The 15,757-nt window shown below is 37.9% G+C and overlaps 1 protein-coding gene across 1 annotated transcript; it reads left to right on the top strand.

The window, feature by feature from the left end:
- Positions 1 to 923: 923 nt before the first annotated feature.
- On the top strand, positions 924 to 13,969 carry LOC130101176 (zinc finger protein 271-like). Its single transcript, XM_056266763.1, has 3 exons — positions 924 to 1,460; positions 1,730 to 2,797; positions 12,820 to 13,969. Exons 1-3 carry the CDS (start codon positions 1,376 to 1,378, stop codon positions 13,911 to 13,913), a joined length of 2,247 nt encoding a protein of 748 aa, XP_056122738.1. The 5' UTR covers positions 924 to 1,375; the 3' UTR covers positions 13,914 to 13,969.
- The last annotated feature ends 1,788 nt before the right edge of the window (positions 13,970 to 15,757 follow it).

The following is a 15,757-nucleotide window of genomic DNA, read 5'->3' as shown; positions in this document are numbered from 1 at the left end:
CCACAGCCCTCTCACAGCCTGTTGTTAAACAGATGCGTCGCCTTAGTGGCGCGAAAATTTTCACGTAATCGTGCTGCTCGTATGAGGAGGTTTGCAAGGTACCAGCTGAAGTGCAGCAAGGACTTTGCAGCTTTGATTACGGACTGTGTTGGTTTTGGAGCGTCGCAAAACCTTGACGCCACGCGTCCTGTTCCGTGCTCCAGCACGGTTAGCGCTCACACTGCATGCGAACCGCGCCCGAGTCCAACTGAACCGTGCTCTGGCCCACCTCTTCCAAGCGGGCCAGGGCCGGCTAATCGAGCCGCGCCCGGGCACGGTTCGGAGCACTCACACTAGTCAAACGAACCGTGCTTTGGTGGTCAAACGCACTCGGGCACGGTTCAAACTGGCTAGTGTGACTACACCCTTATTCTCTGGGTCCCTTTCTTGGGGCTCTCTCTCTCTTTACCTCCTCTTCTCTCTCTCTCTCTCTCTCTCTCTCTCTCTCTCTCTCTCTCTCTCTCTCTCTCTCTCTCTCTCTCTCTCTCTCTCTCTCTCTCTCTCTCTCTCTCTCTCTCAGGTAACATTTTACACATATGCTAGGTACAACTATAATCAAATATAATAATTTCATACATCTATGGTGTAACTATTTTAACTTTTAAATCAAGCATATATGGTCATTTAATTTATAAAGTGTAATTATTAAAGTATAAACTCAGTAACCTTGAATTTGGCAGATCTGGTGTCCCTCACAACAATTCACCAGTTAATAAAGATTTAGCCTAGTTCAACTGAAAATTGCAATATATATTAAATTAAATAATGAGCAATATATGATCAATTTTTCTGAACCCCCCCCCCCCCCCCTCCCCCCCCACTCTAATTATCATAATATTGTACAGTAATTGTTATCCACATTTTGATGGTCAAGTGTTAGATTATTTCCTTTTGTGCCATAATTCTCAGTCCCTTAATCGATGGTTGTTTTCTGTCGTCTTATGTTATATTTCTGATTAGTTTAGATATTAATTGAATAATAGAACCTGTGCCCTGTTTCATCCTTATTATATCCTGCGTTACATAAAAATTATCAACCTACAGTTGTTTTATATGCTACTAATATGTAACCATCAAAATGCTCTATATTTGAACTAAATCAAAGGCACCAAATGTGTTTACTGTTAAAGTAATCCAGTATGAATTCAGTAACTTATCTTTTATTTTTCCAGATCTGGTCCTGTGGGCGTCAGTATCACACAGTGATCACAGTTCACACCTGCAGTGAAGCCCCTCCCGCAACAATTCACCAATAAATACTGGGAATATTCCCATCATCCTACAAGAGAAGGACAAACTCCAGGAGTAGCAGCTGAAATCTGTGTGACTGTTAAAGATGGAGTTTATTAAAGAGGAGATTGAAGACATGAGTGATCCAGAACCATCCAGAATAAAACATGAAGATACTGAGGAACAAATAGGTTGGTGTCCATTCTTGATTCTTCATTGTTGACTGCTTTCGTATCTCTGAAATATGGATGACAAATGATAGAGAAATGCATGTTAATGATCATAAGCCAGTTTTAATCGCTTTAACAAGAGAATGACAGAACCGAACTTTGCACATTAAAGATACTTTATACAGATATTTGCTAAGTTATTGCTATTGCTATAATTATTGCTAAGTGTTTTTAATTTTCACATTTAACCTCATTGAACTGATTCTAACTTATTAATACGTTTATTTTAGATCAGATGGAAGTGAAGGAGCAAATACAGAAACTAAATGACGTAAAGAAACACTGCGACTTCAAAACTCAAGGAACAAAAGCCAATAAGCTGCACTCCTGCTCTCAGTGTGGAAAGAGTTTCCAAAATAAAGGAAACCTTAACACACACATGAGAATTCACACTGGAGAGAAACCGTATCCATGCACTCAGTGTGAGAAGAGTTTTACTCAATCATCAGGTCTCAGTTATCATCTGCACATTCACTCTGGAGAAAAACCATTCAAGTGTGATCAGTGTGGTAAAGATTTTATTTCATCAGCAAATCTAAAACATCACCTGAAAGTTCATTCAGATGAGAAGCCTTATGTGTGTTCTCTCTGTGGAAAGAGTTTTTCACGACTGAATAGTTTTAAACAGCACCAGAAAACACACAATGAAGTGAGAGATCATGTGTGTTGTGAATGTGGGAAGAGCTTTATTACATCTGCTTGTCTGAAACAGCATCAAATAATTCATACTGGAGAAAGACCTTACAAGTGCTCAGTTTGTGACATGAGTTACACTCATTCTGGAAACCTGAAAAGGCACGAGCGACTTCACACTGGAGAGAAGCCGTACTACTGTACTCAGTGTGAGAAGAGTTTTACTCAAGCATCATCTCTCAGTGTTCATCTACGCATTCACTCTGGAGAAAAACCATTCAATTGTGATCAGTGTGGTAAAGACTTTAATTCATCATCAAATCTAAAAACACACCTGATAGTTCATTCAGATGAGAAGACTCATGTGTGTTCTTTCTGTGGAAAGAGTTTTTCACGACTGGACAGTTTTAAACTGCACCAGAAAACACATGATGGAGTGAAAGATCATGTGTGTTGTGACTGTGGGAAGAGATTTACTGGAGCTGGCCAACTGAAAGTTCACCAAAGAATTCATACTGGAGAAAAACCTTACAAGTGCTCATATTGTGACAAGAGTTTCACTCAGTCTGGATCTCTGAAATCACACGAGCGAGTTCATACTGGAGAAAAGCCGTATTACTGTACTGAGTGTGAGAAGAGCTTTAGACATTTAGCAAGCCTTCAAAGTCATATGAAAAAATGTTTGAAGTGAACAACATTAGTTTTCATGTCAAATACATTAAAGTAAACTGAGATGAAATATGGAGTTTTTCATAAAAGAAAATCACTATATCATCTAGATTAATTTTGTTAATGTGGTTAAAAGCTTGGTTAACTAGAAAGATTTAAAGGGTTAGTTCAGCCAAAAATGAATTCTGTCATGAATTACTCACTCTCATGATGTTCCAAACCTGTAGGACTAAGATCTTCAAAACACAAATGAAGATCTTTTTGATTAAAGGCACACACCGTTTTTGTCAAACAGCGACCCCTAGAGTCGCTGTGGAGTACTTGTATTTAACGTTACTGTCGTAAATACCACTCGCGCAGAGCATCTGCCATAAACTGGTCTCTGCACTCACGGCCTAATACCCCTTTGAAGCTGTTATATTAAGGTACAAATCTTGCATAGTGTGCCTTTAAATAATAGATCTAGCGCTAAAATGTGTTTTTGAACTCAACCTGAGCACTCGTGTCCGCTGCTATCAGTGTCATAGATACATAGTGTCTCTTGTGGCGGCGCGCACGCAGTCTTCACTCGGACGCGCTCTTCAATCTATCGCCGTTGCTGAGACTCTCTATTCATTCCGGTGAAATCACAAAATAAAATGCACACAAACTTAGAAAGATTTACTTACTAGTCCATCAACAAGATCGCCAGGTCAGCATCACTGTTGCATCCAGTGCTGCTTTTTAGCTCGCGCCAATGAGTGAAAGCCCGACCGAGTGGGACTCTTGTCCGGTTCCTCACACGGTCAGATTCTCTTTTCCTTTTCCTAGTCTCTTCCGACCGCGTTTTCTTTGCTTTTTCCTTCGTTGAAGTGTCTTTGTGCTTCATATGTTGATGTGTGTGACGTCGTTGCCGTAAAGCATGTCGTGATTCTCGCGAGATTTGTCGCGGGCGCTCCTCTCAAACCTGCATTGATGGTTTTTCCAGGGGCGTCCCCCCCAAGCTTTACTACCAGGATGATTCCCCTACTATGAGTTTGTTTACCACCGAAATGACTTTGAAGCTGTTATATTAAGGTACAATTCTTGCATAGTGTGCCTTTAAATCTGAGAGCCTAATTTCAATCTGTTCATCAAATAAAGCGACCGCGTCTCTTCAGAAAATATTTTTACTAAACCGCTGGATTCATATGGAATTATTATTGGTAACACTTTACAATAAGGTTCATTAGTTAACATTAGTCCATGTATTAACTAACATGAAATAACCATGAGCTATACATTTGTTACTGTTTTTGGAAATCTTTGTTAACGTTAGTTAACAATTTCAGTTAATCATTGTTTGTTCATGTTAGTTCACAGTGCATTAATAATGTTAACAAGATTTTGATAAAGTATTAGTAAATGTTGAAATGAACATTAACAAAGATTAATAAATGCTGTATAAGTGCATTTCATTATAAGTTCATGCTAACTAATGTAGTTAACTATGAACCTGAAGGGGGTGGATTGGAATCCACTGCTGCTTCAATGTATATGTAATGATGAGTAATTATAATAAAGGTATTAATCAATATTTTTCCTTCTAAATATTAAATGAGTTGAAATACTTCTCTAGACTTGTTAGATTTTACTTTGTTATAGAAGTTGCCAGTGTGATTACTGAAATGTTATTTTCAAGTATTCTTTAATGTATTTGATATCTGAATGCAGTAACAGTGCTTTGAAATTAATTTTTGATATGTTTTAGCTTACCTCAAGGGCATCCAAGATGTAGGTGTCTTTGTGTCCACAGTATTTTCAATTTTGATATTTTTAGGTCAAACCGTTCTTGTCTGTCAGTCATATAATGCAGGTATATGGGGTCCACCTCAAAGAGCATGCACAGAGAAGTCCAAATTAAACATGATTTAATGACTCGTAAATGTAAGTACACATTGATGGCCTGAGACACGAAACGAGCAGTTTGTGTGAGAAAACGAACAGTATTTATATAGTTTTTACCTCTTGTAAACACAGCCAGATCCAAGTGATCTGAGGTTGCCGGCGCTTCGGTCTTTACCGGAAAGTACCGGAAGTGATCTCTCGCGCGTGTTCGTCACTCATACAATTGTTTTATTTTTTATTTTTTTTGGAATTGTTTTCTTTTACGACGGTTTAAACATCCCGGATAAGAGCAAATTAGTACCCTTTTAATTAGCCGTCTTACCTACAATCTCTGCTCTGTGTAAACAATGAGTGATGTACACGCGCAAGGTTTCACTTCCGGCGCTTTCCGGAAAAGACCGAACCGCTCGCGACCTCAGATCACTTGGACGTGGCTGTGTTTACAAGAGGTAAAAACGATATAATACTGTTCGTTTTCTCACACAAACCGCTCGTTTCGTGTCTTAGGCCATCAATGTGTACTTGCACTTACGAGTCATTAAATCATGTTTAATTTGGACTTCTCTGTGTATGCTCTTTGAGGTGGACCCCATAGACCTGCATTATATCACTGACAGACAAGAACGGTTTGACCTAAAAATATCAAAATTGAAAATACTGTGGACACAAAGACACCTACATCTTGGATGCCCTTGAGGTAAGCTAAAACATACCAAAAATTAATTTCAAAGTGAACTATCCCTTTAAGGAACCGCTTCCGAAATGCTCAGATATGCTTCCGTCTATCTGTATATGTGTGGAAAATTACTGTGTTTATCTATTTCTTAGCCAATGAGAATCATTCAACCTGTAAGCAATGACGTAGGAAACCTTGGAAATGGTATAACTGCTGTGATCTTTGTAACTGTAAGTGGGCGGCCTACAAACTCCTGTGTGAGTCTTGAAGCTGATTTCTGCTGATGAAACTGCAAACTATCTTCAGTAAAACCTTTCTTTAATTTTTATAATTCTGACTCCGGGTCTTCATTCTTCATATCTGGTTCTGGGTCTTTGACTGTATACCCCTTACAAACCTTATTGTAAAGTGTTACCGGATTATTTTTACAATCTCTTTATAAACTTTCTTTAAGCAACAAATTGGTTATTGCATAGCTGTTAATGGATGAACAGAAAGCTCTCAGATTTCATTCAAGCCAAATAATAAAAGATGTGGGGCAGTGGTGATAAAAATATAAGGAATAATTGACGACAAGCCTTTGAATTATTAGAAAATAATGCACACCTGTATGGAAGGCATTTTCTGCCAAATTTAAAGAAATCAATTAAATTATAAAAATGAAAACTAAAACCAGATTAACCATTTCATTACAGAAAATGCAAAATTTCATTTTAATTTTAATTTTCACGGTGACAGTGCATCATCCCTGTCAAATTGAAAAATAAAATGCAGTTGGTAATTTCACGTTTCATTTTCACTACAATCTCGAGGCAAGACTGCCAAATGAAAAGGCAAACGTGAAAAGAAATTGCAAATAAGCCTACAGTTTTTACAAAGCTTTTTATTGACACTCACGCAATAATAATGACACAATTCAAATGTAAAATTTAGTTGTCATTTTATTTCCTCTTTTATTTAACAGTTTAGTTTTCATTTTTAAAGACAACCTGTATGCAAATTCTATGTTAATGAGTGGGTGGGTGTTTATGAATGTTAATCAATTACGCTGTGTTGTGGAGGAGCGAAAATGGCGGTTATGCAAGCAAACATTTCGGATGATGATGACTTCATTTTGCTTCGAGTTGCATCTATCTTAGATAGACTTGGACACTTTGCAGCCATCACAAACTGTTGATCGTAAATAATCTAGGTGAGGTTGAGCAGTGCCTTCCCAGCAAACATTTTCACATTTAATGACCGTTGAAAAGACGTCCCTCCGACACATCCCGTCATGGTTGAAAAATAGTTCCAGAATGAAAGTTGAACCGACGTCTTCGACGTCATCTGGCCGTGAATTCCACGTCTTTTCTGCGCGTCCATGGACAAGTAAATGTTTTTTTTTCATTTACAGGCAATCAATCAGGCTATTTTTACACATCTTAACTTGACAAAGGTTCTAAAAAGGTCCAAAATTGGTCCGGTCAGACCTGGGCGTCTATAAAACCGTTTAATCACGTGTACATCAACACATTATTTGTGGACTAAAGCAAAAAAAAGAGTGTTATAATTTAGCACAACATTTTATTATTATTATGAATATTACATTTGAAATGTCTTCCAGTTGTTAAACTACTATTCAAAAAAGATAAAAATAGTACAATGTGGTAAATTCTCTGTTAATGGCATGTTCTCGAACAGTTTCACATTAAGGTTAAGCAGCCGTTAATCAAACCAGAATATAACAAAAGTACAGGTACATGAACAGTCAACACATTCTATAATATTTTAGAATAGTCTTTCTATAATATCCCATCATTGATGAATAGAATAGCTGTGGCAGTACTAATTTTCAGTTACTAACAGTCTTGCATTACTGTTAAACAGCCCTAAATAAAACATTTTAGAGTCCATGAAATTTGTTTATGGCTTTATGATTTTTGGAGTCTGTAGCATTTGGGCTCCACCTCGTCACAGCATCTGTGGGAAGAGAATGTGGTAAAAAAAAAGAAAAAGAGGCTAATTTTTAGGTTAATTACGTACTGTTTTTGAAAATGTCTGAAAATAACTGACAATGTTGAGTATGTTCTGCGTTAAATATGTTCGAATAGTGAAAAAATTAAAGCTGCAGTCCGTAGCTTTTTTTGGGTTAAAAAATTATCCAAAATACATATTTGATAAAATACGTAACCAGCCAGTGTTCAAAACTATCTGTTTGCCTCAGCTCGATTCAAAGCGGTAAGCTTGTAATAATGTTTTTAACTCCAGTGGTACTGGTGGATTTCTGCGGGAGATTCGAGCATGTCTTTGCGTCATTACGTCACATCTGTACACATAAAGAAGAGTCTCGGCTAGTAGGCTATATTGCGAGTGAGGATGTTGGAGGTGGAGATTTATAGCCTTTTCTCACAGCACTTGATATAATTAAACTTATCAATTTGATGGCGGATCCAGAAAGGTTCAAACGACGATCACCAGTGAAGCCTAGAGATTCACCCGCTGTAAAATGCAAAAGACTTCGTTCATACTTCGGAGTGGCTACAAAAAAAAAGAGACTGCAACCGGCCCATGCGAAAACAAGTATAATATCGGAAGGACGGTACATGTAGTCACGCAATGCTGACGTTGTTAACATTAACAATTTGAGAACAAAGTATAATTTGCACGGTTTTCCGTGGTATGATAACTTATAAGCGATTGTTAGATTTAATCAGCGCGATTTACTGCAATGTCAGAACCAGAACAAAAGTGGATGTTTCTTACTAGTTCAGAGGACATTTTCCGGTGAAAATTCTTATGTTGGTCATACTTCCAAAAAGAATAATCTGTGATTCTGAATGCCAGTCTCCACACCGGCGCAGTGACTGACAGCCTCAAAGTCTCCTCAAACATTGTGTTCATCCGCGCTGTGCCGTGTCGAGGGTGTTGAAGTACAACTCACGTAAAGTTGATAATTCCGCGAATGACTGCAATTGCAGATTTCGAACAGAGATGGCGACAAAGTGGAAAAACGCCGGACTGCAGCTTTAAAATAAAACAGCCTGACAGGTGGTCTTTTAAAGAGTGTCCCTTGATTAGATATAAGTTAACAATAAAAATTACATTAATATTAAGACAAGGAACTAGAATTTTTTTTGAACGTCATAAGGCCAAAATTACCTTGAATTACATCGTACAAACGTGTATCGTTGAATGGCTTCTTTTCAAAAAGCCACCACCCCTCATATTGAAATTTGCCATTAAGGCATTTAATAGAGTTCAAAAGGTGCAGCACGCACATCCAAAACAATAAAACTGGGTGCTGGGCAGACAGGTAGTTGCAAAAGTAAACAATGAGTCCGCACATTATATAGTTACGCCAATGTTCAGCAGGCAGTGGTTTGAGTGAGAACTCTTGTCCAGCCTTACACACACACCGCCTATGATTATTTACCTTTGTGTTTTGTTCATATTCTGTTCACTGGCTATTTTATTTATAAATGTATTTTGTTGTTTTCATGAAACTGTTGGCTGACAATAAATCACATTATACATTGAGGTCCAACTTAATTCACCAAGATCCGGTGAATCTGTGTAGATTCAATGTAAGGGTGAATCTATTGTTGAATCCATATATTATATATTATTACTGTGCATTATCAATTATTATAATAGTTGATTTGGTCCAGTGCGTAGATGTGATTTACTGAATGCGACCCCTTTAAGAAAAATGACACCGCGCGCACTGAGCATGCGCAGAAGAGAGAAGCGCGAGAGCCTTGCTATATTTTTGTTTTCTTTCTTCTCTCTCGCTCTCTTTCTTTTTGTTGTTTTCTTTGACGCTGCTATGAATGTAACAGTCGAACACGTTGTGATCCACTGTAAGTGTATATTATGTTAATGTTAAAAAGAGAGAAGCGCGAGAGACACGAGACAAGAAACTTTCACCAGTTAAAGCTGAAAGTGACGCTGTTAACGATCGTGAATTAAGAGCAAATGTGAAATATTTTTCCAGGTGCCGTATATTTCCAGTCGGCAGGTCAGATATTTGCTATTTAATGTAAGAATTGACGTTTGTGTTGTCTAAATGTACATTGTTCGTAGTGTAACGTACAGAGAATTAAATCATCAGTTTTTATCAGCTTAGACTAGAGCTATTCGGTATGTATAAAGGCATATTGTGTATGATTATATTTGTTAGATTCCTGTTTAATTGATATATTTATTATTATTTTTTACATATGACTTGTTTTATCCTTATAAAATCACATAAAACTCATATAAAAATTAACAACCAAAATATGAACAATACACAGCCGTTTTAAATGCTAATATATAACCGTATGCCAAAGGATCTATATTTCTTAAATCAAGCACATATGGTCATTTAATTTAAGAAGTGTAATTATTAAAGTATAAACTCAGTAACATTGAATTTGGCAGATCTGGTGTCCCTCACAACAATTCACCAATTAAGAAAGCTTTAGCCTAGTTCAACCAAAAATTGCAATATATGATTGTAGGATTGAAAATAATGCGTGCAAGACATTTGCTTTACTGTTTTCCACACCCTCTGTCTACCACAAGGACCATTTGGAATTCCTTAAAGGCACAGAGACTGATAGTGATCAAGGCCTGTAAGATGTTTGCATTCCAGGGGTCTATGAATTGTCACATGTTTAGTACAATGGGGGAAGTTTTAACTATCTGATTGGTCAGTTTGAATGTCTCACATTTGGGTTTTAGTCACATGGTCAGGGAAAGGATAAAAGAAGATTGTAACTGTTGCTCTGTCTCTTTTATGCTGATGATTAGATGGAGATGAATGACATGTATAGCAGCATGCGGTAAGGAACTTTATTCTGTTTATGTCATAATATTTCATACAGCTAGACCTATAACAAAAAGAAATTTCCAAGCCTATTGACGTCATATCCGGGAGATAAGTCAGTAAATTCGAGTAAAATCACAGGCTTCGGTTATCCCGTGTGAATGCGCCACATGAAATTCAGATGTGGCAGGGTGATTTTTAAATCACACGAGGTCCCCAGATAATACTAATCCCGTGCGAATAGGGCTCTATTCTCTGGGTCCCTTTCTTGGGTCTCTCTCTCTTTACCTCCTCTTTTCTCTCTCTCTCTCTCTCTCTCTCTCTCTCTCTCTCTCTCTCTCTCTCTCTCTCTCTCTCTCTCTCTCTCTCTCTCTCTCTCTCTCTCTCTCTCTCAGGTAACATTTTACACATATGCTAGGTACAGTTATAATCAAATATAATCATTTCATACATCTATGGTGTAACTATTTTAACTATTAAATCAAGCATATATGGTCATTTAATTTATAAAGTGTAATTATTAAAGTATAAACTCAGTAACCTTGAATTTGGCAGATCTGGTGTCCCTCACAACAATTCACCAGTTAATAAAGATTTAGCCTAGTTCAACTGAAAATTGCAATATACATTAAATTAAATAATGAGCAATATATGATATTTTTTTTCTGGAAAAAACCCCCCACTTAAATTATCATAATATTGTAAAGTAATTGCTACCCACATTTTGATGGTCAAGTGTTAGATTATTTCCTTTTGTGTAGGGTTGGGTATCGGTTGGGTTTTATCCGATACCAGTACCTACTCGGTATTTTTTAAACGGTTCCGGTGCTTAAACGGTTCTTAAATCGGTACTTAAGAAAATGAAACTGCACACACTTTATAAAAAAATAATACCCTTTAATTTACAGGGCCAAACTGGACACAATATTAACTTAAATCTTTAAACAATATAAATACAAGTAACATTGGTAATAATAAAACCAATATAAAATCAAAATTCATATTTACATAATATCAAATGAAACAATATTGTATCAAACAATGTAATAATACTGGAGATTGCAGGGCTTCCAACTCTCACGCATTGACCGTGAGACTCACGCAAATGACCCTTTTCACACAGAAAAATCGCGGACAAAGAGGACACTGACACCGACAGACAAGACAGAGAAGGTTACTTATTTTGATATGGAACAAATCCACAGCTGTCAGATTCTGTCAATATTTTTACGAGATTCACACAATAAATAACGTTTTGGCTCTTTGAAATGTGACAGATCGCTGTAGCGCGTCAGTTCAAACGGCACGTGATACAGCAGCCTACAAATCCACTGCTTCTTAGCTATGCAGCGTTGAGTGAAACATATGAAAGAGAACATCTCTGGTTACTGGTGTAACCTATGTTCTCTCAATAGGGAACGGGACGCTGCCAAGCTCCTTGCGCTGCCGACCAGCTTCCTTTTTCGGCAGAGAAATCTGAGGAGCAGATGGCGGCGCGCGCGCGCCAACATAATATGACGACGTAAGTGCGTCGATGCGGTGCCCGCGCCACCAGCCAATGTATTGGCTTGATTCTATATGGGATTCAGACTATCGGCACACCCAGAGGGCGTTCTGACACGTAATTTTACACGTGAAATGCAGCCAAACCTTGCGAGAAAGGGCGCGCATGCAAGACAGAAGAAACTGTGCTCCAAACTGTGTAGCACACGCACGGGCACGGCGGAGAGGGAGAGAGCGAGAGACCTTGCGTCTGTGTGTGTGCCTAATGAAGTTAGGCACCGAAATCAGGCACCGAAATTTTCGTTCTTATTCGGTCTGGTTACTACCGTTTACGTCGGAACCGGTTCCCTATTGGCACCGAGTTTCGGTACCCAACCCTACTTTTGTGCCATCATTCTCAGTCCCTTAATCGATGGTTGATTTCTGTCGTCTTACGTTATATTTCTGATTAGTTTAGATATTAATTGAATAATAGAACCTGTGCCCTGTTTCATCCTTATTATATCCTGGGTTACATAAAAATTGATCAACCTACAGTTGTTTTATATGCTACTAATATGTAACCATCAAAATGTTCTATATTTGAACTAAATCAAAGGCACCAAATGTGTTTCCTGTTAAAGTAATCCAGTATGAATTCAGTAACTTATCTTTTATTTTTCCAGATCTGGTCCTGTGGGCGTCAGTATTACACAGTGATCACAGTTCACACCTGCAGTGAAGCCCCTCCCACAACAATTCACCAATAAATACTGGGAATATTCCCATCATCCTACAAGAGAAGGACAAACTCCAGGAGTAGCAGCTGAAATCTGTGTGACTGTTAAAGATGGAGTTTATTAAACTGGAGATTTTAAGACATAAGTTATCCAGAACCATCCAGAATAAAACATGAAGATACTGAGGAACAAATAGGTTGGTGTCCATTCTTGATTCTTCATTGTTGACTGCTTTCGTATCTCTGAAATATGGATTACAAATGATAGAGAAATGCATGTTAATGATCATAAGCCACTTTTAATCGCTTTAACAAGAGAATGACAGAACCGAACTTTGCACATTAAAGATACTTTATACAGATATTTGCTAAGTTATTGCTATTGCTATAATTATTGCTAAGTGTTTTTAATTTTCACATTTAACCTCATTGAACTGATTCTAACTTATTAATACGTTTATTTTAGACCAGATGGAAGTGAAGGAGCAAATACAGAAACTAAATGACGTAAAGAAACACTGCGACTTCAAAACTCAAGGAACAAAAGCCAATAAGCTGCACTCCTGCTCTCAGTGTGGAAAGAGTTTCCAAAATAAAGGATACCTTAACACACACATGAGAATTCACACTGGAGAGAAACCGTATCCATGCACTCAGTGTGAGAAGAGTTTTACTCAATCATCAGGTCTCAGTTATCATCTGCACATTCACTCTGGAGAAAAACCATTCAATTGTGATCAGTGTGGTAAAGATTTTATTTCATCATCAAGTCTAAAAGATCACCTGAAAGTTCATTCAGATGAGAAGCCTTATGTGTGTTCTCTCTGCGGAAAGAGTTTTTCACGGCTGAAGAGTTTTAAACTGCACCAGAAAACACACAATGATGTGAGAGATCATGTGTCCTGTGACTGTGGGAAGAAATTTACTAGAGCTGACCATCTGAAAGTTCACCAAAGAATTCATACTGGAGAAAGACCTTACAAGTGCTCATACTGTGACAAGAGTTTCACTCATTCTGGAAACCTGAAAAGGCACGAGCGAGTTCACACTGGAGAGAAGCCGTACCACTGTACTCAGTGTGAGAAGAGCTTTTATCATGCATCAGATCTCAGTTATCATCTGCGCATTCACTCTGGAGAAAAACCATTCAATTGTGATCAGTGTGGTAAAGATTTTATTTCATCATCAAGTCTAAAACAACACCTGCAAGTTCATTCAGATGAGAAGCCTTATGTGTGTTCTCTCTGTGGAAAGAGTTTTTCACGGCTGGACTGTTTTAAACAACACCAGAAAACACATAATGAAGTGAGAGATCATGTGTGTTGTGACTGTGGGAAGAAATTTACTAGAGCTGACCATCTGAAAGTTCACCAAAGAATTCATACTGGAGAAAAACCTTACAAGTGCTCATACTGTAACAAGAGTTTCACTCAGTCTACATCTCTGAAATCACACGAGCGAGTTCATACTGGAGAAAAGCCGTACTACTGTACTCAGTGTGAGAAGAGTTTTAAACATTTATCAAGCCTTCAAACTCATATGAAAAAATGTTTGAAGTGAACATCATTAGTTTTCATGTCAAATACATTAAAGTAAACTGAGATGAAATATGGAGTTTTTCATAAAAGAAAATCACTACCGGTATATCATCTAGATTAATTTTGTTAATGTGGTGAAAAGCTTGGTTAACTAGAAAGATTTAAAGGGTTAGTTCAGCCAAAAAATAATTCTGTCATTAATTACTGACTCTCATGATGTTCCTAACCTTTAAAGGATTAGTTCACTTTAAAAAAAAACTTTTGCTGATAATTTACTCACCGCCATGTCATCCAACATGTTCATGTCTTTCTTTCTTAAGTCGAAAAGAAATTAAGGTTTTTGATGAAAACATTCCAGTATTTTTCTCCATATAATGGACTTCAACAGACCCCAAACGGTTCAAGGTCCAAATAACCGTTTTAGTGCAGCTTCAAAGGGCTTCAAACGACACCAGACGATGAATAAGGGACTTATCTAGCGAAACAATCTGTCATTTCGAAAATTAATAAAAAAGTTAAAGTTTTATAAGCACAAATGCTCGCCTTGCTCTGTTCTGTGATGCGCGTTCATGACACTCCTGTTCGAACTCGTTCATCAAAATGAACGAATCTTTTTTTTTCAACGAACGAAATGAACGAAATTACTCAAAAAAAGATTTGTTCATTTTGATGAACGAGTTTGAACAGGAGTGTCATGAACGCTTTATGAACGTTTAAAGCCCTTTGAAGCTGCACTGAAACAGCTATTTGAACCTTGAACCGTTTAAACACCATTGAAGTCCATTATATAGAGATAAATGCCGGAATGTTTTCATCAAAAACCTTAATTTCTTTTCGACTGAAGAAAGAAAGACATGGACATCTTGGATGACATGGGGGTGAGTAAATTATCAGCAAAAACTTTTTTTAAATTGAACTAATCCTTTAAGACTAAGATCTTCAAAACACAAATGAAGATCTTTTTGAATGATTAAAGGCACACTATGCAGGAATTCCGTTTTTGTCAAACAGCGACCCCTAGAGTCGCTGTGGAGTACTTGTATTTAACGTTACTGTTGTAAATACCACTCACACAGAGCGTCTGCCATAGACTGGTCTCTGCACTCACGGCCTGATACCCCTTCGAAGCTGTTATATTAAGGTACAAATCTTGCATAGCGTGTCTTTAAATAATAGATCTAGTGCTAAAATGTGTTTTTGAACTCAACCTGAGCGCTCGTGTCCGCTGCTATCAGTGTCATGGATGCATAGTGTTTCTTGTGGCGGCGCGCACGCAGTCTTCACTCGGACGCGCTCTTCAATCTATAGCCGTTGCTGAGACTCTCTATTCATTCCGGTGAAATCACAAAATAAAATGCACACAAACTTAGAAAGATTTACTTACTAGTCCATCAACAAGATCGCCAGGTCAGCATCACTGTTGCATCCAGTGCTGCTTTTTAGCTCGCGCCAACGAGTGAAAGCCCGACCGAGTGGGACTCTTGTCCGGTTCCTCACGCGGTCAGATTCTCTTTTCCTTTTCCTAGTCTCTTCCGACAGCGTTTTCTTAGCTTTTTCCATCGTCGAGTATCACGTCTGAAATGCACTCAAGTGTCTTCGTGATTCATATGTTGTTGTTGATTTGTGTGACGTCGTTGCCGTAAAGCATGACGTGATTCTCGCAAGATTTGTCGGGGGCGCTCCTCTCAAACCTGCATTGCTGGTTTTTCCAGGGGCGTCCCCCCCCCAAGCTTTACTACCAGGATGATTCCCCTACTATGAGTTTGTTTACCACCGAAATGACTTTGAAGCTGTTATATTAAGGTACAATTCTTGCATAGTGTGCCTTTAAATCTGAGAGCCTAATTTCAATCTGTTCATCAAATA

The sequence above is a fragment of the Rhinichthys klamathensis genome, unplaced genomic scaffold, assembly GCF_029890125.1.
Source record: "Rhinichthys klamathensis goyatoka isolate OS25496 unplaced genomic scaffold, OSU_Roscu_1.1 h1tg000253l_1, whole genome shotgun sequence".
NCBI lineage: Eukaryota > Metazoa > Chordata > Actinopteri > Cypriniformes > Leuciscidae > Rhinichthys > Rhinichthys klamathensis.
The sequence above is the reverse complement of the archived record's forward strand: the minus strand, read 5'-3'. Positions and strand labels throughout refer to the sequence as shown.